This window comes from Carassius auratus, chromosome 29 (genome assembly GCF_003368295.1).
Source record: "Carassius auratus strain Wakin chromosome 29, ASM336829v1, whole genome shotgun sequence".
Classification (NCBI taxonomy): domain Eukaryota; kingdom Metazoa; phylum Chordata; class Actinopteri; order Cypriniformes; family Cyprinidae; genus Carassius; species Carassius auratus.
The window spans coordinates 5,600,216-5,624,200 of record NC_039271.1 but is presented as its reverse complement, the minus strand read 5'-3'; the positions used below and the strand labels follow the sequence as shown (position 1 = coordinate 5,624,200).

At 38.3% G+C, this 23,985-nt stretch overlaps 1 protein-coding gene across 1 annotated transcript in view; it reads right to left on the bottom strand.

Moving 5' to 3' along the window:
• Positions 1–22,848, bottom strand: part of LOC113048495 (cytidine monophosphate-N-acetylneuraminic acid hydroxylase) — a 28,267-nt gene extending 5,419 nt beyond the window's left edge. Inside the window, exons 1-9 of the mRNA XM_026210346.1 lie at positions 22,691–22,848; positions 16,154–16,313; positions 15,576–15,793; positions 14,451–14,542; positions 12,066–12,178; positions 3,812–4,002; positions 3,645–3,725; positions 613–679; positions 456–537 (exon numbers count right to left, since the gene is read on the bottom strand). Of these exons, the coding sequence (XP_026066131.1) occupies positions 456–537; positions 613–679; positions 3,645–3,725; positions 3,812–4,002; positions 12,066–12,178; positions 14,451–14,542; positions 15,576–15,781 (832 nt within the window). The 5' untranslated portion in view covers positions 15,782–15,793; positions 16,154–16,313; positions 22,691–22,848. The remainder of the gene's footprint in view (positions 1–455; positions 538–612; positions 680–3,644; positions 3,726–3,811; positions 4,003–12,065; positions 12,179–14,450; positions 14,543–15,575; positions 15,794–16,153; positions 16,314–22,690) is intronic.
• Positions 22,849–23,985: the final 1,137 nt, after the last annotated feature.

The window sequence follows — 23,985 nt, the reverse complement described above, 5'->3', positions numbered from 1 at the left end:
TCAAATAAATGCTGTTCTTCGGAACTTTATTCATCAAATGTATCTCTGTTTCCACAAAAATATGAAGCAGCACAACTGTTTTCAACGTTGATAATAATCATAAATGTTTTTAGAGCAGCAAATCAGTATATAAGAATGATTTCTGAAGATCATGTGACACTGAAGACTGGAGGAATGAAGCTGGAAATTCAGCTTCACAGTTAATAATATTTCACATTTTATTCTGTATTTTTGATCAAATAAATGCAGCCTTGGTGAGTAATATGACTATTTGTAAATGTCATTTAGCTTCTAGTTTGTTGGCACTGAAACAGTTCAAACTGCATTTCTAAGGCTGTACATTAATGGCTAATTCTGTCATGCCCTTGAAAATAATGCTGTTTTTGTTTTTGTGTTCGTATGCGTGTATTGTATCCAGACACACAACCCATCAGTGTAAAAGAGCGTAAAAATACCTTTATACTCCACGATCAAGCAGGTGTCCATCTCCGGATGAACTCCGTCCATCAGAATCATAAATCGCAGGTGCTCGTCAACCTTCAAATGATGGAAAAGCCAAAATGAAGAAAAATATAACGTGAAACAGAGTAAAAGAAAAGTAAAGAAACATACATTCTGCCACACGCCGAATGGCACAACGTTGACGTTTGTTAAATTCACTCCACTTTTCTCAAGATACCTGCAACAAAATAAAAACACAATGTTGTCAGCCAAAACTCTTAGACGTAAAATATTTACTAGAAATTTTAAGTTAATATTTTAGTTTAACAAAACATAAGTATGTTTATATTTCTCTGATGGTAAATAAACATATAAAATGCTGTAAATCTTTTTTTATTTTCAATGTTTTTATTTAAAAATGATGTATAGGGCTGTACAACCCCAAAATAATATTTTGATTGTTTATATATAATACGATTTGTTGTTCAAAGGTAGAACTGTTGAAGTAAACTCATTATAGTTAATATTGAGGTGGCTTTGGCAGTTACAGATTTTGCCGCCTTTTTGTTTTTCAAACTGTTAACAGAGCCAGAGCAATACACCTCATAATCTGAAAACCACATCTACTTCCAATAACCCTCTTGAATTGACTTTGTATTGTGGAAAGCAGCCTCTTAGTCATTTCTTACTTGTAGCAAAAAACAGAACAATGTCTAAAAACTGCTGAGTGACATACAGCAAGCAATCAAAAAAAAAATAAAAAAATACATTTTTAAGCTGTTGACCCAAAAAAAAGTAAAGAAAAGTGCATTTAAGGTTTCATATATAACGGTTTGTTGTTCAGATGTACAACTGTGGAAGTCGACTCAAGGTTGATTTTTGAGGTGGCTTTGGCAGTTACAGATTTTCCCGCCTTTTTGTTGTTCAAGTGGCAACAGTAGCAACACACATTCTTTATTTTTAACCATATCAAAAGATGAGAGATATATTGAGAAAACCACATTTTATTTTGAATGTTTCCTGATGCTGATGTTTGATGACATTGTTCAGTTTTTTTGCTATAAGTCATAAATGACAAGGAGGAAGCCTCCCACAATAGAAAGTCAATGGAGAGGGTTAGATTGTTCATGTGTGGGCGTGCACTAAATGCGCTCTGTCTCTATGCCAAAGCCACCTCATTACTGGAAGTTACAGATTTGAAAAACAATAAGGGTGGGGAAAATGTTGATTAAAGAAGCCTTAACTCTGAAGCTGAACGATCCAGCAGACTATCAGCAAACTCTCAACAGGTACATTTCTTTTTTTAAATGTCAAAAAAATTTAACTTTAAAATTGGAACTCGTCATTTCATATGAACACGTTTCATATGGCTACTCTTAAAACGTCCAGACACAAAGAACAAAGACTACTGCTGATGCTCAAGGTTGTTCAAACTGTAAGGCTGAAAGAATCTCGAAAACTGAGATACGGACAATACAACCAGTGATTTAACATTCAGGCATCAGTTCCCATACCCCACTAAAACAACTTTCACTTTCTCGTTCACATTTGTTCCTACTTCTCACTATTTCCTGAGTTCACACAAAATGTTTATGCAAACACTTTTTATGTGAATTAGAGTGTTTTTCAGAGTCATGTTTGGTGTCGTTTGAATGAATTGCAATTAGTACAAAGGTCTCGTTTCCAAATATGCAATCCCAATCAAGTTTTTAGAGTATTGGATTACTTTGGGGGTTTATACTCTTAATGACCTAAACAGGATGTGTACTCTCCTGATTTAATCTCACGGTCAATCCACAGACCCGGTTGGGGAATGTTTATCTTGGTCTCAGTACATGGGAAATGTTATTGCAAAAGACACTTTTGTGGCCAGATCAACACATATTCACTATCTCTCTCTTAAAGAAAAGATGGATATATAACCTAAATAAATTTTCACTGAACAAATCTTAAAATAACTTCAGTTTCAAGAACAATTAAAAAATTAACTTTTGGGGAAATGGACAAGTTCTTTGGATGTTAAAGGTTCTTTCCAGAACCACAGATTTCAATAAAAAAATTATATTTTTAAGAGTGCGTTGTCCTGAAGAACCCTTTTATGCTGAAATGATACTTTGTGTTAGAGATTAGGGACTATTTATTCCCGCTGTTTTGTTTTTTAAATCTGTAACAGTTGAAGTCACACCATTATAGGTAATAGTGAGGTGAAACTGACAGTTACAGATATTTCCCGCCATTTTGCTGTTCAAATCAGTAACTGACAGGGGTGGGGGTGGGGGGCTGCCATAAATTCCAAGAAACTTAGAACGCGGCTCAACCAATCAGAATCAAGGACCGGAATTATCCGTTTTATAATTAGTAACATACAAAGTTTTTATTCATTTCAGATTAAATACAAAATCAGTCTTGTTAAAAATATTGTATGCCATGACACCCATATCTGGTACTTAAGTAAAAAGACGGGTTTTTATCTGGAATTAATATATTACACCATTAGGCTACTTTCTCCATCGCCCATTAAAGATCAACTAACATAATCTACAAAGATGTGAAATGCATATGCTTACACATATTTAAGAATCGAGATATTTCAACAGTATCACAAGACCAATTCGTAAGTATTAATTCGTATGAATTTGTGCGACCTCGTACGATTTTGTGCGATTTGTCTAGACCACATTGATGGTAGGTTTAGGGGCAGGGTTAGGTGTAGGTCATTATGCAAATCGTAATATACATAAGATTTAGCACACATCAAAATTCATTTATACGGATGAGGTCTTACAATTAACTTGTAAAATATGTATGAATTGCCGTGACATCAGGCTGCAGTTTTCATGGTTTAGTCAAGACGTTTGGGAATATTTTGAATAAAAAGGAAAAATAAACCTACAGTATATCAGTTAAGTATTCCATACACTCTGTATCGCATTGATGTCTGACATAGGTTTATCTTGGAGAATTTGATGTTTTGAAATGAGTATTTCTGAGATGATAATGTAATTTCCATTCCATTCAGTAGGCTAACCAGAATAATCATTAGAATAACATTTAGCCTAAATGATGATCAGAAATCCCATCTAAATTTGAAGTCGTATAAACTAGGAGTGTATTATTAATTATGTATGTTATATATATATTTTAATTTGATTAATTGTGCATCCTTTTAATGCAGCAAACTCTGCTTTAGATTTCAGTCTCACCAAAACACTGGCCGTGAAGTGTCTCCAACGTAAATGGGAATATCTGGACGCTTCATGGAAAGACGTTGCAAAGTCGGGTAGCTGATAGAAAAAGAAATATTTAAAATGTGCAGTTTTATGGCATAAAACAATATAATACAATACAATATGTTGGATCAGACACTAACCTCAGGTGATCTGAATGCATATGGCTGATGTAAATGAGATCGGCCTGACTGAGTCTGTCCATGGCTTCAGACGGAGGTTCGTGAAGGAGCCACCATCCTCTCGCAAATGCTGGTCCTGTGAGCCACGGGTCAAACATCATCCGCTTGTTCCCCGCTTTCAGCTCCATACATGCATGTGTGAAATAGGTCAACTGGAACACACAGGATTCTTCGATGAACAGGACATTTGGAAAAATAAATCGGTAACACTTTGATTAAGCCAATTTTTATAATGAATGCATAATGCATTATAAAAAAATAAATAAAAATAAAACGTATAATAATAATATGTTGTTTCATCTCAAAAATAACACATTATAACACTTTTACTAAAACTTTTGAGTATGATTATTTAAAACATGCAATAAACACTATGTTAAATCCACTTAATTTATAATGGAATATAAGTCATACTTTATCCTGACATTATTTGTGACCATGGACCACAAAACAAAAAATAAGTGTCAATTTTTATGAATATCTGTGGTCAAAAAGTTCTAAATATTGAGAAAAATCACCTTTAAAGTTGACTAAATGAAGTTCTTAGCAACGCATATTACCAATCAAAAATTCTGTTTTGATATATTTACGGTAGGAAAGCACATTTAAAACAGCCACAAGACTGACCAAAGTGCTTCACAAAAGAAGCAGCATCATAAGAACAAAATAAAGAAATTATAGAATAAAATAAAACACAGATATGGAAGATATAATAGGAAGGAATGTAAAACCTAATACGCCAATGAAAACAGTTGCGTTTTTAAAAGAGACTCTGTCATTTCTGGTCACCAGATCTTCAGATAGGTAGCCTGGTCATTGATCGTGTAAAGATTTAAAAACAAATAATATGATTTTAAAATGTGTTCTACATTGAACAGGCAACCAATGAAGGGGCTTTCAAAGCGGAGTGGCGTGATCCCTTTTTTTCTTTTTTAAAAGAAATCTAGAGGCAGGATTGGACTTTAAATTTTGGACTAGTTGAAGATGAGAAATTTGAGCTCTTGAAATGCCACAGTATAATGAGTTACAGTAATGGAGACTTGACGTAATAAAACCATGCACCTTCATCTCCAGAGTCTTATCAGTGAAGAAATATTTCATTTGAGCTGATAAAAACTGGACCAAATCACAGTGGAAATTTGCCATTTAAAATAACACCCAGATTCCAACCAGAGACCTAAAAGCTGTTAGAGATCCCAGGTCAAAATGAAATGCTTATTTTCTGAAAGGCCAAAAACAACTTTAGTCTTCTCCTCATTTAAGGATACAATTTTTTGAGATAAGAAGGATTTAACCTCATCTAGACAGGAAAAAATAGCTTTTTTTCCATAAAAGGTCAATAGATTTGAGTATCATCGTCATAAAAGTGAAACTACACCTTATGTTTTCTAAAAAATAGATCCCAGAGGTAGCATTTATAATGAAAAAAGGGATTGTGAAAAGCCACAGGGAAGGGAAGAAGTGGAAGATAAAACTTATTGTAGCCTAAACACGTATTTCCTGACAGATAAAAATAACTGGAGCCACTTTAGAGAGACCCACCTAAGATTTCAGTCTATTGATTGATACAGAATGGGTAAAAGTCTCAAAAGAAGCTGATAAATCTAAGAGAACGAGGACCACAGAGTCGTTTAACACTCTTAAAAGAGAAGATTCAGCCTTAAAACCAGATTGAAAGTGTCATGATTCTGCCCTCGTGTCCTTGATTTTTCCTAGTCTTGAGGCAGGATCATGGCAGACCCGTGTTTTGTGTTCAAGCACATGGCCTTGTCTTTGGGCCATGTGCTTGTGTTGTCTCATTCCCTTGCCCCGCCCCCCTTGTTATCCTAGTCTTGTCGTGATTGTCCTATCTGTGCCACCTGTCGTGTCTTGATTAGTTCCCCTATTTAGATCTCCCAGTGTGCTCTGTCTTTCGTCGGTTCATTGTTCATCATTTGTGATTGTTCCATGTCTGAGATTATTCCACATTTGTGATTGTTTCTGTACCTCTGAAGTCCTTGTATTACCGTGAGTGTTTGTTTGTAGTTAGTGTTTAAGAGTTTGTTTGTCATGTCAGCCCAGTCCTGTTTAGTTATTTAGTCTTTACCTTACTCCGTGTTTTCCCCCTCGTGGGTTTTGTTTTTCCCCTTTTTGTAAATAAACCCTTCGTGTTGTGATTCCTGTCTGCATTTGAGTTCCTCCTTGCCAAACCCTGACAGAATGAACTGACCAAAAAGGAACTCAGCAGGCAGGAGGTCCTCCGAGCTCCAACACCTGTTGGAGTTTCGTCGTCAATGTTGGATGTCATCCCCCACCGACAGGAAGGGGGTCACCCTCCCATACTCGCCCGAGGGGGAATGGATCCTCTAAAATTATGCCCGGCTGTGGGAGAGCGTCTCCCAGGAGGAGCCGCAGAGGTCCCCTCCACCTACCCAGCTGCCAACGATCCCAGAGGGTCGTGTCCTGGCTGTGGCAACCCTGGGGGATCAGGCAAGTCCCTCCCAAAATCCTGAGGCACCTCCCACTACCTTCAGTCTCCCCAACAAGCGAGGGAGACTGTTTTCATGGGAGTCAGCTTCAGAGTCTTCGGCGTCCGAGTCTGCCCTGCCCGAGACCAAACTCCCCCAACCCGCCTCGGACCCAGCTGTGGCCCCTGCACCGCGCCCGAAGAGGAAAAAGAAGGGGCCTGCCGGTCTTGTGACCCTGTCTCCTCCTGAGTCGGCGAGGTCTCCTGTGCCAGCAGCGGTGAGCGCTGGCGTGCCCGAGCCAGCAGCGGTGAGCGCTGGCGTGCCCGAGCCGGCAAAGAAGAGAGCTGTATTCAAGTCTGCAGTCGTCAGAGCGGAGGAGAGAGCCGTGGCCGACTCTGCAGCAGAAACTCTTCTACAGTCTGTCTCATCTCGTAAGGAGATGCCCATTATTATTGCCGCTAAGTCTTTGTCTGATTATTTGTCCCGTCTTGTTCAAATTTTAGAAGTCCCCGTCAGTCCTGTCTTGTCCCCTGACCCTGTCCCCAGAAATCCCGAGTGTCCAGCCGTTGTCCCCCCCCGTGTCCTGTTGTCCCCCCGCGTCCCGTTGATATAGTCGCCCCTCGTCCAGCTGTTGTCGCCCCTCGTCCAGCTGTTGTCGCCCCTCGTCCAGCTGTTGTCGCCCCTCGTCCAGCTGTTGTCGCCCCTCGTCCTGTAGAGGTTGCCCCGTGTCCTGTGACCCCTCCTGTTATGTCCTCTGTCAGTTGTCCCGAGACCCCTTCCCACCCCTCACCACCCAGACCTGCCCGGACCCCTCGTCGTCAGCCTTCGGCCCGCCCTCCTAAGACTCCTGTCCCCCATGAACTTTGTGGTCCCGCCTCCTCCCCTTCCCTGTTTGTTTTTTTTGATTTGTCACCCCAACCCTGCCATTGTGTATTTATGTTTGCCTTTGTTATTATTTGTCATGTCTTGTTGGTTTGTGTCGGTGTCCCAGTCTGTCATGTCAGTCATGTCCCGTGTTTGATGTTCCCTTGAGGAGCGTCTGGAAGCCGCTCCTTAAGGGAGGGGTTCTGTCATGATTCTGCCCTCGTGTCCTTGATTTTTCCTAGTCTTGAGGCAGGATCATGGCAGACCCGTGTTTTGTGTTCAAGCACATGGCCTTGTCTTTGGGCCATGTGCTTGTGTTGTCTCATTCCCTTGCCCCGCCCCCCTTGTTATCCTAGTCTTGTCGTGATTGTCCTATCTGTGCCACATCTCCCAGTGTGCTCTGTCTTTCGTCGGTTCATTGTTCATCATTTGTGATTGTTCCACGTCTGAGATTATTCCACATTTGTGATTGTTTCTGTACCTCTGAAGTCCTTGTATTACCGTGAGTGTTTGTTTGTAGTTAGTGTTTAAGAGTTTGTTTTGTCATGTCAGCCCAGTCCTGTTTAGCTATTTAGTCTTTACCTTACTCCGTGTTTTCCCCCTCGTGGGTTTTGTTTTTCCCCTTTTTGTAAATAAACCCTTTGTGTTGTGTTTCCTGTCTGCATTTGAGTTCCTCCTTGCCAAACCCTGACAGAAAGTGCTCAAACAGAGTTGGTCTTTTCCAAAAACCTTGAAAATAAATTGTAAAACAGAGATAGGGCAATCCTTTTTTAAAACTGAGAGATCGAGTGAAGGCATGAGACTTATAATACGTCATAAATATGGGAAATATAATTCAGTGTAAGTTAAATGGATGCATTGTGTTCATTGTGTATTATAAATCAACATAATCTTAAAAGTTATATCCACAGATAAGTTAATATTTGCATGCATTAGAACTTATGATTACTCATGAGATGTTATAAAGTTATTTTTTATAAAGTGTTATGCATTCATTGTAATGCCTTGAGCATACTATTATAATGTATTATAAATACAGGCTTCATTAAAAGCGTTACCAAGAATTCTTCTATAAACATCACTTTTGACAGATTAATGCATCCATCCTTGCTGGATAAAAGTCTTAATTTCTTTCAAAAACAAAACAAGCATAAACCTAAACCATCAGGAGCCTAACTTAGGAGCAGTATTCATTTGTGCTTCAGTGACGTCATCTCCGTATTGGTTTTTCTTTGGTATTTCATTACAGTTTAGACAAATATTAAAATAATGTTCCCGGGATGCAAATCAAGCTTCTGTGGTTTTCTTTGACCAGGAAGGAATCCAATGGTAATTGGTGCAGTGTGTACACTAAGGTGTGGATGTGTGAGACAAAACTTTTAATTAGTCAACAATGATGTACATGCTTTATGTTCCGTTCAAGCAGTTGGTTTACATCAGAAATACATGGTTTGTCTAGCAAACATTTTGTGCATATGTACACTAAAACTCTTCTATGGCATCGCTTGAAGATCTTTTTGAAGCACCATTATTTTTAAGTGTGTTATTGGTGTGTTCGAGCAATGAATGTGATGTTAATGAGATCACAGTTGGGTGTTGATCCTACCGTAATCTCTCCGGCGTGTAGCTCTTGTGATTCTCGGGGTTCTGCGGTCCAGGGGTCTGGAGGATTCAACTCCAGCAGCTCTAAACTACCGTCAGTATCTGACAGCACTGCCTCTACAGTAAGACAATAACACAGCGATTCAGTCAATATCCATCAACAAGTTATATGTGACCCTGGAGCACAAAACCAGTCTTAAGTCTCTGGGGTATATTTGTAGCAATAGCCAAAAACACATTGTATGGGTCAGAATTATAGATTTTTCTTTTATGGCAAAACTCATTAGGATATTAAGTAAAGATCATGTTCTATGAAGATATTTTGTAAATTTCCCTACTGTGGATATATCAAAACTTGATTTTTGATTAGTGATATGCATTGCTTAGAACTTCATTTGAACAACTTTAAAGATGATTTTTTTCTAAATATTTAGATTTTTTGTGTGTGCAAATTTTCAAATAATTGTATCTCGGCCAAATAGTGTCCGATCCTAACAAACCATACATTTTGGTTTTGTGGTCCAAGGTCACATTTATACAGTCTTGTTCAAAATAATAGCAGTACAATGTGACTAACCAGAATAATCAAGGTTTTTAGTATATTTTTTATTGCTACGTGGCAAACAAGTTACCAGTAGGTTCAGTAGATTGTCAGAAAACAAACAAGACCCAGCATTCATGATATGCACGCTCTTAAGGCTGTGCAATTGGGCAATTAGTTGAAAGGGGTGTGTTCAAAAAAATAGCAGTGTCTACCTTTGACTGTACAAACTCAAAACTATTTTGTACAAACATTTTTTTTTCTGGGATTTAGCAATCCTGTGAATCACTAAACTAATATTTAGTTGTATGACCACAGTTTTTTAAAACTGCTTGACATCTGTGTGGCATGGAGTCAACCAACTTGTGGCACCTCTCAGCTGTTATTCCACTCCATGATTCTTTAACAACATTCCACAATTCATTCACATTTCTTGCTTTTGCTTCAGAAACAGCATTTTTGATATCACCCCACAAGTTCTCAATTGGATTAAGGTCTGGAGATTGGGCTGGCCACTCCATAACATTAATTTTGTTGGTTTGGAACCAAGACTTTGCCCGTTTACTAGTGTGTTTTGGGTCATTGTCTTGTTGAAACAACCATTTCAAGGGCATGTCCTCTTCAGCATAGGGCAACATGACCTCTTCAAGTATTTTAACATATGCAAACTGATCCATGATCCCTGGTATGCAATAAATAGGCCCAACACCATAGTAGGAGAAACATGCCCATATCATGATGCTTGCACCTCCATGCTTCACTGTCTTCACTGTACCGTCTTGTTCAAATTTTAGAAGTCCCCGTCAGTCCTGTCTTGTCCCCTGACCCTGTCCCCAGAAATCCCGAGTGTCCAGCCGTTGTCCCCCCCCGTGTCCTGTTGTCCCCCCGCGTCCCGTTGATATAGTCGCCCCTCGTCCAGCTGTTGTCGCCCCTCGTCCAGCTGTTGTCGCCCCTCGTCCAGCTGTTGTCGCCCCTCGTCCAGCTGTTGTCGCCCCTCGTCCTGTAGAGGTTGCCCCGTGTCCTGTGACCCCTCCTGTTATGTCCTCTGTCAGTTGTCCCGAGACCCCTTCCCACCCCTCACCACCCAGACCTGCCCGGACCCCTCGTCGTCAGCCTTCGGCCCGCCCTCCTAAGACTCCTGTCCCCCATGAACTTTGTGGTCCCGCCTCCTCCCCTTCCCTGTTTGTTTTTTTTGATTTGTCACCCCAACCCTGCCATTGTGTATTTATGTTTGCCTTTGTTATTATTTGTCATGTCTTGTTGGTTTGTGTCGGTGTCCCAGTCTGTCATGTCAGTCATGTCCCGTGTTTGATGTTCCCTTGAGGAGCGTCTGGAAGCCGCTCCTTAAGGGAGGGGTTCTGTCATGATTCTGCCCTCGTGTCCTTGATTTTTCCTAGTCTTGAGGCAGGATCATGGCAGACCCGTGTTTTGTGTTCAAGCACATGGCCTTGTCTTTGGGCCATGTGCTTGTGTTGTCTCATTCCCTTGCCCCGCCCCCCTTGTTATCCTAGTCTTGTCGTGATTGTCCTATCTGTGCCACATCTCCCAGTGTGCTCTGTCTTTCGTCGGTTCATTGTTCATCATTTGTGATTGTTCCACGTCTGAGATTATTCCACATTTGTGATTGTTTCTGTACCTCTGAAGTCCTTGTATTACCGTGAGTGTTTGTTTGTAGTTAGTGTTTAAGAGTTTGTTTTGTCATGTCAGCCCAGTCCTGTTTAGCTATTTAGTCTTTACCTTACTCCGTGTTTTCCCCCTCGTGGGTTTTGTTTTTCCCCTTTTTGTAAATAAACCCTTTGTGTTGTGTTTCCTGTCTGCATTTGAGTTCCTCCTTGCCAAACCCTGACAGAAAGTGCTCAAACAGAGTTGGTCTTTTCCAAAAACCTTGAAAATAAATTGTAAAACAGAGATAGGGCAATCCTTTTTTAAAACTGAGAGATCGAGTGAAGGCATGAGACTTATAATACGTCATAAATATGGGAAATATAATTCAGTGTAAGTTAAATGGATGCATTGTGTTCATTGTGTATTATAAATCAACATAATCTTAAAAGTTATATCCACAGATAAGTTAATATTTGCATGCATTAGAACTTATGATTACTCATGAGATGTTATAAAGTTATTTTTTATAAAGTGTTATGCATTCATTGTAATGCCTTGAGCATACTATTATAATGTATTATAAATACAGGCTTCATTAAAAGCGTTACCAAGAATTCTTCTATAAACATCACTTTTGACAGATTAATGCATCCATCCTTGCTGGATAAAAGTCTTAATTTCTTTCAAAAACAAAACAAGCATAAACCTAAACCATCAGGAGCCTAACTTAGGAGCAGTATTCATTTGTGCTTCAGTGACGTCATCTCCGTATTGGTTTTTCTTTGGTATTTCATTACAGTTTAGACAAATATTAAAATAATGTTCCCGGGATGCAAATCAAGCTTCTGTGGTTTTCTTTGACCAGGAAGGAATCCAATGGTAATTGGTGCAGTGTGTACACTAAGGTGTGGATGTGTGAGACAAAACTTTTAATTAGTCAACAATGATGTACATGCTTTATGTTCCGTTCAAGCAGTTGGTTTACATCAGAAATACATGGTTTGTCTAGCAAACATTTTGTGCATATGTACACTAAAACTCTTCTATGGCATCGCTTGAAGATCTTTTTGAAGCACCATTATTTTTAAGTGTGTTATTGGTGTGTTCGAGCAATGAATGTGATGTTAATGAGATCACAGTTGGGTGTTGATCCTACCGTAATCTCTCCGGCGTGTAGCTCTTGTGATTCTCGGGGTTCTGCGGTCCAGGGGTCTGGAGGATTCAACTCCAGCAGCTCTAAACTACCGTCAGTATCTGACAGCACTGCCTCTACAGTAAGACAATAACACAGCGATTCAGTCAATATCCATCAACAAGTTATATGTGACCCTGGAGCACAAAACCAGTCTTAAGTCTCTGGGGTATATTTGTAGCAATAGCCAAAAACACATTGTATGGGTCAGAATTATAGATTTTTCTTTTATGGCAAAACTCATTAGGATATTAAGTAAAGATCATGTTCTATGAAGATATTTTGTAAATTTCCCTACTGTGGATATATCAAAACTTGATTTTTGATTAGTGATATGCATTGCTTAGAACTTCATTTGAACAACTTTAAAGATGATTTTTTTCTAAATATTTAGATTTTTTGTGTGTGCAAATTTTCAAATAATTGTATCTCGGCCAAATAGTGTCCGATCCTAACAAACCATACATTTTGGTTTTGTGGTCCAAGGTCACATTTATACAGTCTTGTTCAAAATAATAGCAGTACAATGTGACTAACCAGAATAATCAAGGTTTTTAGTATATTTTTTATTGCTACGTGGCAAACAAGTTACCAGTAGGTTCAGTAGATTGTCAGAAAACAAACAAGACCCAGCATTCATGATATGCACGCTCTTAAGGCTGTGCAATTGGGCAATTAGTTGAAAGGGGTGTGTTCAAAAAAATAGCAGTGTCTACCTTTGACTGTACAAACTCAAAACTATTTTGTACAAACATTTTTTTTTCTGGGATTTAGCAATCCTGTGAATCACTAAACTAATATTTAGTTGTATGACCACAGTTTTTTAAAACTGCTTGACATCTGTGTGGCATGGAGTCAACCAACTTGTGGCACCTCTCAGCTGTTATTCCACTCCATGATTCTTTAACAACATTCCACAATTCATTCACATTTCTTGCTTTTGCTTCAGAAACAGCATTTTTGATATCACCCCACAAGTTCTCAATTGGATTAAGGTCTGGAGATTGGGCTGGCCACTCCATAACATTAATTTTGTTGGTTTGGAACCAAGACTTTGCCCGTTTACTAGTGTGTTTTGGGTCATTGTCTTGTTGAAACAACCATTTCAAGGGCATGTCCTCTTCAGCATAGGGCAACATGACCTCTTCAAGTATTTTAACATATGCAAACTGATCCATGATCCCTGGTATGCAATAAATAGGCCCAACACCATAGTAGGAGAAACATGCCCATATCATGATGCTTGCACCTCCATGCTTCACTGTCTTCACTGTGTACTGTGGCTTGAATTCAGAGTTTGGGGGTCGTCTCACAAACTGCCTGTGGCCCTTGGACCCAAAAAGAACAATTTTACTCTCATCGGTCCACAAAATGTTCCTCCATTTCTCTTTAGGCCAGTTGGTGTGTTCTTTGGCAAATTGTAACCTCTTCTGCACATGCCTTTTTTTTAACAGAGGGACTTTGCGGGGGATTCTTGAAAATAGATTAGCTTCACACAGACGTCTTCTAACTGTCACAGTACTTACAGGTAACTCCAGACTGTCTTTGATCATCCTGGAGGTGATCATTGGCTGAGCCTTTGCCATTCTGGTTATTCTTCTATCCATTTTGATGGTTGTCTTCCGTTTTCTTCCACGTCTCTCTGGTTTTGCTCTCCATTTTAAGGCATTGGAGATCATTTTAGCTGAACAGCCTATCATTTTTTGCACCTCTTTATAGGTTTTCCCCTCTCTAATCAACTTTTTAATCAAAGTACGCTGTTCTTCTGAACAATGTCTTGAACGACCCATTTTCCTCAGCTTTCAAATGCATGTTCAACAAGTGTTGGCTTCATCCTTAAATAGGGGCCACCTGATTCACACCTGTTTCTTCACAAAATTGATGACCTCAGTGATTGAATGCCTCACTGCTATTTTTTTGAACACACCCCTTTCAACTAATTCAACTAATTGCCCAATTGCACAGCCTTAAGAGCGTGCATATCATGAATGCTGGGTCTCATTTGTTTTCTGAGAATCTACTGAACCTACTGGTAACTTGTTTGCCACGTAGCAATAAAAAAATATACGAAAAACCTTGATTATTCTGGTTAGTCACATTGTACTGCTATTATTTTGAACAAGACTGTATATTAGCTGCAATTAAAATGACTTCAAATGTCATTAAAATAAAGGTTTCAAAACCATTTTTGTTTCCCCTTTCAGTAGAAGTTTCTCAGTGTAAAGAACAAATGCAATGGAAAGGTTCATTGGATGTTAACGGTTCTTTATAGAACCACTGATGCCAATGAAGAACAAGAGTGTATGAAATTGTTTTCACAGCACTCTTGTTAAATAACTGTGACATTACCAAGTTCGTCTTGCATGAAGCTGTCCGGAGGGTTGACGTACTCCATAGTGGCCACGTTAAGTTTCCAGTAGTGTTTGGTGCAGCGCACTGTTCTGTTATGCAAACACACATGCGCACATATTTAATGATTCATTTGTAATCAATATTTGGTGACACTTTACAATATGTTTTCAGAAATCTACTTTAGATAAAATGAACTAAGCATGAACAATACTACAACAGCATTTAGTTCATGTTAATGCATTATTAAAATCAAAAGTTAAGCTTGGTGACATTAGTTAACGCACTGTGAATTAACATGAACTAACAATGAACGACTGCATTTTCATTAAATAACATAAAAATGGATTGTTTTGTTCATGTTAGTTAATATATTAACTAATTGAACCTTATTGTAAAGTGTTACCAAATATTTCTACAGGATTTAATTAGATTTTTAAATGTGTTTTTATTATTTATTTTTTTTAAAGAAGTCTCTTCTGCTCAGCAAGGCTTCATTTATATTATTAAAAATACAGTGATAACTGTAATATATTCAAATATTATTATAATTTATATTATAATTTAAAATAACTGTTTTCAGTGTGAGTATACTATAAAAATGTAAATGATTCCTGTGATTAAGTATGATTTTTTTTTATAATATTATATTATTAATAATGTTAAATATTTGTACAATTCAAAATAGCTTTTTCTTGCATGGATTTACTGTAAAATGTAATTTGTTCCTGTGATCAAATCTGAATTTTCAGCATCACATGATCTTCAGAAATCATAATATGCTGTTTGCTGCACAAGAAACGTTTCTTATTATCATCAACGTTGAAAACAGTTGTGCTGCTGAATATTTTTGTGTGAATTAAAAAGTTCAAAGGAACATCATTTATTTGAAATAGAAATGTTTGTAACATTATAAATGTCACTTTTGATCAATTTATGCAAAAATATGAAGCAGTGCAACTGTTTTCAACATTGATAGTAATAAAAAAAATGTTTCTTGAGCAGCAGCTCAGCATATTGAGTGATTTATGCACTGTAAAAAATACCAACTTCTGTATTTCAACTTACATTTTTTTTTTCACATTTAAAGCATATTTTATTATCAGTGTTCTGTTGTTCACCCACCGGCCGTCCAAGTCCTCTATGTCTTTAATGAAGAGTCCTCCCTGGTGTTTGCACTGGTTCCTACATGCTCGAATTTTGTCTTTGCTTTTGTAAATGATGTAACATTTACCATCCTCTGGGTGTTTCTTAAAATTAATTCCATCTTTCAGTGTCTGGACATCTTCAGCCTCCAGTCGCAGGACCGTCTTTGAGACCTGAGATGTCATCGTGCTTCAGATCTAGAGACAAGTGACTCCACAGTTCACCTTCAGCACGGTCAGATCTGATCACTTTCATAGTTTGAAGACTAAAAAGTCTGTTTGCAGTCTTAAATACACATCATTCTAATGCATTGTTGCAGCTAGAAATGCATCATTACATATGAGAGTTTTTTTACTCCTGTTTTTCTTAACGCCTAAAAAACCCTCAAATTTGAGTAAAATGTGCAAAACCGAATAACCGTGTTATGTTTGTAGTGAAAAATAAAATAAATTCCCAGTCAAATAATGTTGAAGTTATGACAAGTAACTCTTAAATCACATTGATTTCTAATAATTTCCAAGTTGTTATATAGAGTTATATAGAGAGAGCGACATTACCTTCGCTGGGGGCTGATTTCTGATGTAAATGAGAGCAGGAAGAAGCTCGTTTGAGTTCACAGAGAGAGAGGGTGTGTGTGTGTTGAAACCCACGTGTCAGAAAGTTGCTGTCTGCTTATCAAATGCTCACAGAACCGTCAGGGTGTAACCTTCATTCCCACTGAAAAAAAAGTTTCAGATATTACTCTAGTGGTGCATGCACACTTCCTGAAGATATACATTTTAGCTAAATTTGTAGTTATATCTGTTCAGATGTATGGAGTGCACCGTCAAGATGTTATTGGAGCATGAAAATACTACTTCAGTGCATTTAAAGTTAATTTATGTTGTACATCTGTAATACTAGAAGCGCACAGGTAATAAGTAACTGACATTTCCACAGCCATCTTTTACTGAGTAGAGCAACAAATCATAAGTCACCCAAAACCTGACCATAAGACACGAAAAAAAAAATTGTATATGTAACTATTTCGAATGTCGCGGAAGCTTTAGACAATTACTGGATGTAAACTTAGACCTCTGAAGAATAAGGGGGAAATCCAAAGTTAGACATGCAATTCTGCATCTAAACACACAGCTTCTATTTTATGTTTAAATGAAACTGGATGACAGAGCACCAGTTTAAAACTAGATAAAAAGGTTTGCACAACATCGGCCAAAAGTTCACCAATAAAAAGAAAAGAAAAAAAAAGAAGAAGGCGTAACTTTGATTCACGCTGTGATTCACGCTGTGACAGTTGTATCTACAACACTGTTCCAGAACAGTTCAACCCAAATATTTAGATTTTTTTAGTAGGATGAGGACTGTTTTTCTTCAGAGAGTAGCCTACAATGTCGGTGTCTGTTTCTATAAAGCGGGGCAATTACAACTTTGCAAGGACAGTCTGGTGCTTATCACTCACAGTCTGTAAGTACGTTTACATATGTAAAAGATTTGCCACTGATGATTCAAACGTGAGTTTTAAGCAGTGTAGATTAGCTCTTGTTGTTTCTCCGATCACTAATGCAGATATGGTTTTATGATTACGTGGCGTGATGCAATGCAACAATTAAAAACACAGTACAAGTCTTTATAATCAGTAATTATATCCCCACTGGATGAAAAAACTACCTTGTTTGTAATGGGTTTTATTGGTTTTGTCTCGTCGTGCCGAGACGCATGCATAACGGTGTTAAGGGGCGTAACATTTTCCATTACATGCTTGAGGCATTCGGCCAATCACAATACACTGGATAGCTGTCAAATCAGAGCACACCTCGCGTTTCAGAAGGTGAGGCATATAAGAGGATCAATAATGCACAGTATGTGGAAAATAATGTTTTTTTTTAAACTTAAAATGCATAAACATGTTGCATTACACCAAATACACAATGTTCGTTTTGGCAACATCATATGACCCCTTTAACACATCTGATGTAAATAATAAATATATTTATAGTATAAAATAGTTTCTATGATATGCTTAGGGAAACGCAGCCCAGGCCATTTGAGGAGATTTACATGCTCATGCAAAAAAAGCAGCATGATAATTTACATATTGTTTACATTAGATTAGTTTCCTTTATAACCCATCCTTTCTGGGAGACTGTTCTATATAGTATCAGTATAATCATCAGCCATTAATCAGGAATGTTTGTTGCTCGGTTCTGTACGTTAAATCCCGAACGGATTAACCATCTTGTTTATGCTACTAAAATCACCTATTGTAGGATGTATGAATATGACGTGTCATTCCCCCACAAAAAAAAAGATAAGCATCATTGTGACAAAAATCTAAGGACATTCAAATAAATGTACGGACATTCATACAAACCATTGTACTGGTCCAAATGCGCGGCCTGCTGGCAATTTGATGTTTTTTTGTTTAGAACAATGCAAATTGGTAATGTGCCTTCAAAATCCAAACAATTTACAAGTAAGGGTGTCCTTGGGGTATCTGTGTGTGTGCTTAACTAAGGTAAGAGTATGTGTGTAAAAAGATAATTAAAAGGACGTAAAGTGCGGGAAATTGAAATGTCCTTGGAAGGGCTTGGATTTTACTTGAAGGAGTAAGAACCCTGGTGTACCATTCTCTGAACAACAGGGGGCGACGAGGACTAACTATCCTCTAAAACCATCGGGAATCACTAGTGAGAAGTACTGGCTGCATCCGATTCTTTAGGCAGCTGACTTGCTGAGTATCAGGCATTAGGTGCGTTCGACTTCACACAGCACTGTGCAAACCGATCGCAATCTGACTTCAAGCAGTGCATACCAGTTAGAAATTTTGTCCAACTAGAGACTGTGCCGATGCCACATGACCGTCACGCGTGGCATCAAGTACCGTGAGAGTGTTTTGAGAGCAGCCGGCTTATTCAGCCACTGCAGTTTCTCTACAGTGACTGCAGGAGTGCTGATGACGACACAGCTGTTCACGATTGGCCAGATTCACCACACGATAACGATCACGTGTGTTCGGGGTTTATTCAACATTTGCAGTTCCAATAATGGCCACAAATCTATCCCTCAAGCTAGGGACGAACACCCCTCAAAAAAGAAAAAGAAAAAAAGGGACTGCTGCTTTCTCCCACTAGGGAGATCACCCTTTGCTGCTATAACGGTAAGGGACAGCTGTTCTATCCCTGAAGTGAGGGACGAAACCCCTCAAAAGAAAAAGGGACTGCTGTTTTCTCCAGCTGGAGAGAACACCATTTACTGCTATAGCTGCAGGAGACTGCTGTTCATCCCTCAGCAGGGGATGAACACCCCTGCTACTTAAATTAAAGAGGGGACTGCTATTCTCTCCGTCGCATTTAGAGGGGAGAATACCCCTCTTCTAGCCATAGGCTGCATTAAGGACATCTCAATAACATTATCTTTCTCTTTTGCAGGAATGGAACAAGGACAATTTCGGGGGGTCTTCACGCTACTGTCCTACCCCTCATACCAAGCTCAGGGACATGCTGCTTTTTCAAGAATTCAAAGAAAGAGTTCCCTTTCTAAGGGAAACTGGAGTTTGCTTTTCATGCTTGTGTACTGAGCACAAGAGCAAAGATTGTAAAGGGTGCCTGAAATGCAAACTTTGTCATTGAGCTCAACCTACAGTGTTTCGCATCAAAAGGCAATCAGCAGCAGTGAACCAGTCGTAATCTTATAACAAGTTAGGGTTTTCCAAAACATGTGGGCATACAGGGGTTGGTAAGGACTGATGGGCATTGTTCATTCTCCCAGTACAAGTTAAATCCATCAAAGGAAACAAAAAGTCATAAAAACATTAGCTTTTTTGGATCTGGGTAGTTCAGCTACATTCTGCACAGAACAGATTAGGCAGAAGCTGAATATTTCAAGTAAACAGGTCACATTCTGGCTTAGTACAATGGGACATCAAGCCATGGTTCCAGCTTACTCCTTGACTGGCTTGTAAGTATTTAGTCTGAATGGCAATAACTTCTGTTAGCTTCCTGAGGAACTCACACAGCAGAAAATGCCAGTTAGTACTGACAACTTGATAACATTTTGATAAGGTTTGGCTAAGTTTCCATACCTATCAAAAGTATGGAGTACCAAATATAAAAGCAAATGTTGACTTGCTGATTGGTAGCAATGCTTCAAGGATAGTGGAACATTTGGAGATAGTCAACAGCTGTGGGACTGGCCCATATGCTGTTAGGACAGTGTTGGGATGTGTTGTTAATGGTCCATTGAATGGAAACAGGGGTGCATTAGGAATGGAGATGCAGATTGTAGGAAATGTTAATCAATCAGTACAATCATGAATTCAATGAGAACATAGTAAAGAAAGAAATGTTGAGGGAGCACATCAGCTTCATGGAAATCGTGGAGCAGTCAGTGGTCTTATAAGATAGGAACTATAGTTTTAGGTTTCCCTATAAGACCAAAGAAGTCCATCTACCTAACAACTTTGCTGTGGTAAAGCAATGGGTCCCTGGATTGAAGAAAAAGTTCCTAAACAACCATGATTTTCATAATAAATAAGTGGTATACATGAATGATGTCATCAGCAAGGGCTATGCAGAACAAGCATCTCAAGAACAGCTGCACTGTGAAATTGGGACAGTATGGTACTTCCATCATCACGGTGTCAACCATCCAAGAAAGGGATCTATTCACGTGGAGTTGAACTGTAGAGCTACATTTCAAGGAACATCTTTAAACAACAAACTTCTGCAGGGCTCTAACCTTACCAGCTCTTTGCTTGGAGTTCTCACTCGCTTCAGAAAGGCACCCATCACTTTTAAGGGTGACATTCGGGCTATGTTCCATCAAGTTAAGGTGGCTGAAGAAGACATAACATTTCTTTGCTTTCTTTGGTGGCCAGATGGAAACATCTCTGAGAAACCTGTGGAATATAAAATGACTTTACATTCAGTGTGAGTGGAGTCATTCAGATTCCTGGACACCACTATCTCTCAGGACCTGAAATGGGACATTCACATTGACTCAATTGTTAAAAAGGCCCAGTAGAGGTTGTACTTCATGATAAAATTCAAGGAGTGTTGTCACAAGATGGAATTCATTGGAGCTTTAATCCACCATTGGGTTCACATGGTGGTGTATGGGAAAGAATGATACGCTCTGTAAAAAAGGTTCTCAGCTCTGTTTCTACATCAACAAAATTTATATGATGATGGACTTTACACAGTTTTCTATAAAGTAGAATCTGTTTTGAATGACAGGCTAGTTACCAAGCTATCGACAATTCTAATGACCTGGAGCCTCTTTTGCTTAATCATCATTATCTTTTGAAAGGGAAACCAGCTTTACCACCTGGTGTGTTTGAACCTCATGACCTGTTTGCAAGAAGACGATGGAGACAGGTGCAATATCTTTCAGATCTGTTCTGGAAAAGATGAGGCAAATGCGGAATCAGAAGAAAACAAGTTTGCTTTCTGGAGACATTGTAGTAATTATGGACTCGTCGGTTCCTTGTGGTTCCTGGGCTCTTGGCATGGTCATAGAGGTTTTTCCCAGATAAGCATGGTTTGGTTCGTTCTGGGAAGTTGCAGGCCAAAACCAGCATCATTGAAAGACCAATAAAAAACTTTCTCTTTTGTCAGATGCCCTTCTTCTCATAGGTGGATCTCTCCACTGTATGTTTCATAGAACCGAGGTTATGAACAGTAACCTATTATTTTCAAACTAATCCTGCAAGCACCACTAGCACCTCATTTACACTTCATCTGCTAATGAGTTAGTGAGAGTCGAATCAATTGTGCAGTGCTGGGGGTGCTTGCTGAACCAGTTCGAAAAACTTTGTTTGCCTATAATTTGCCTGCTTTGTCTATATGTAGAACCGGCCCTAGGCATAAAGGTGGACAGGGAAATTACTAGAAGAATGACAAATATATACACTGTAAAAATGTGGCTTAACGACCCAGAAAGCTGAAACTGAAGAAAACACATGCAAATCACATCTTCATCAGTTTGCCAACATGTGACTGTCATTCTCGCTGACGTTATGATGTAAAGTCGTAAAGTATATCATGCCCCCTTAGAGGTAGAGTTCTTCTGTCAAAAGCAGAAGGATTTTGTAGACTAGCCAATATTGCTTCGACCGTATATTTAGACATTAAAACTGTAAAGTCTATTGATCAGATTTTATTAATTTTTTAATGGAAGAATCGTGTGCACTGCATTCATAAATCTGTTGTCATGAATTATTTTAAAAACGGTGGACTTCACTTTCTGGATACTTCTACTTTTTTACAGATATCTTTACGATCCATCTATGCGTGATCATAGGAACTTCAAGAAGGCAACTAACTCTTGGCAAGGAATTGCAACCCCTGTGAAAAGGAAGAAAGTGTTTGTTGTTATTAATATTTCTTTCTTTCTTTTTTTGGTTAAGTTTCAAACTCATGCATGTAAATTTAGTAAAAAAAAAATAAAAACACGTTTTACAGTTTAAAAATAGTTGGAAAATTACATTTCTGCTATTCAAAAGGCAATCAAAACTGTCAGTTTGTGAGTAATAAATGTAAAGGTCATGCATGTCTGTGATTCAATTGTATTGTTCTGTATCTGTCTATAAAGTCTATCTTCCCCAGCCCAGGATGAAAATATCATAACTCTAGAACATCGTAGTCATGATCTGAAAAGTTTACAATTATGTTTTTTAACTAAGCACACAAATACAGTAACATGCAATCCCTTATGAAACAAAAATATATTGCATTATATTGGAAAATATCATGTAATATATTAGGCATATATTCTTATATATATTTATTTTTTCCAATATATTGCAATATTCTGAAAGCGGCAATCATTTGTATATTTTGCAATATATTATATAATATATGTATCATCAATATATTATTAAATGTATTACAAATATATAAAATATTAGAAAATAAAAAGGGAAAATAATATATTACAATATATCACAATATATTTTACGAAATATATTGGTAAATGATCTGCATATACGAGGATTTAAGATATAAAGTAAATGAATTAACCTATAGTTGTCGTCAATGCAGAAACCATAACTATATATATTCCATTACGATTTATTTGTTACTAAATACGCTTACGTTTTGTCAGATTGTCCTTCATCCAAGTCCTCGGTTTATACTCATAACATTAGCACAGAGTCAGTTGTCCTAGAAGCAGTTCTGTTCAGACGTGCTGTGTCAGTCCTAAGAAATCATGTACTGTTCGATAGCTTCGCTCTGAATCATGCATCATCAGCTCATCGGTTCTTATATCGGACGAGTCCGAAAGAAACCAATGCAACCGGTTCTCGACTCAAGATTGAGAAATGCTCTAAATTGCACAGGGCAGGATTTACCTGTTTTCAAGACATAGTCGAAACATATCGTTGGGCCCCCTAACACTTTCACTGATAATATTACCCCCTTCCCTTTATGTTCGCTTAGATACAATTTTAAAAACAAGGCTCATTTAGTCAAAGCACTAGACAGAATGAACACATTCACACACACAAGTATCAGAACATCTCAGATCTTTTGCAAGACGACGCATTTCATTCAAAACTTTACAATAATTTAACAAAACCCAATTTTGGGACACATGGTTCATTCAGTTTGAATCTGTTTGAGCCACTTAGACACTGCACAGTTTTTTATTAGGCACAACAATATGAAAGTGAAGGGAAAGTCCTGACATTTGACTTTTTTTTTTTTTTTTACATAGTTGCAGTATTACAGTCACAACGGGTCATAGGTGTGTGTGTGTGTGTGTACAAGTGTGTGTCCATGCATGTGTGAGTTGGTGTGTTGATTAAGTCTCACCCCTTAATTTCTGTGCAATTTTTTTGCATTGTTGGGGATTTGTAGATTATTCACATAAACATGTTCTGTATTTATTCTTTCCCCATTTCAAGTACATTTCAGGTCATTTTTAACCGAAGATCATGAGTGTGACTATTTTTTTATGACCATTTAGCTTTTCCGAATCATGCCCTCAGGTTATGAAGCCCCCTCCTAAAAACCCTATCTGTGGTTTTCAAACCAGTCCTGCAAGCATCACTAGCACCACATATCTGACACACCAGCTTTAGATGTGCAGTGCTTGGGGTGTTCTCAGAACCGGTTTGAAAAACCCTGCTGACCTTTACTGCCTGCTTTGTATATATGTAGCGCCGGACCTATAGGCGTAAATGTAGACAAGGAAATAACTAGAAAAATAACAAGTGCGGTAAACTGTTAAAATGCGGGTTAACAATCGAGAGAGCTGCAACTGAAGAAAACTCATGCAAATAGAAATCAGGAAAACCTCTTCATCAGTTTAACAACATGTGACATCATTCTCGATGAAATAATGAAGTGAAGTCGTAAAGTATATCGTGCAGCCGTAAAAGTTTCTA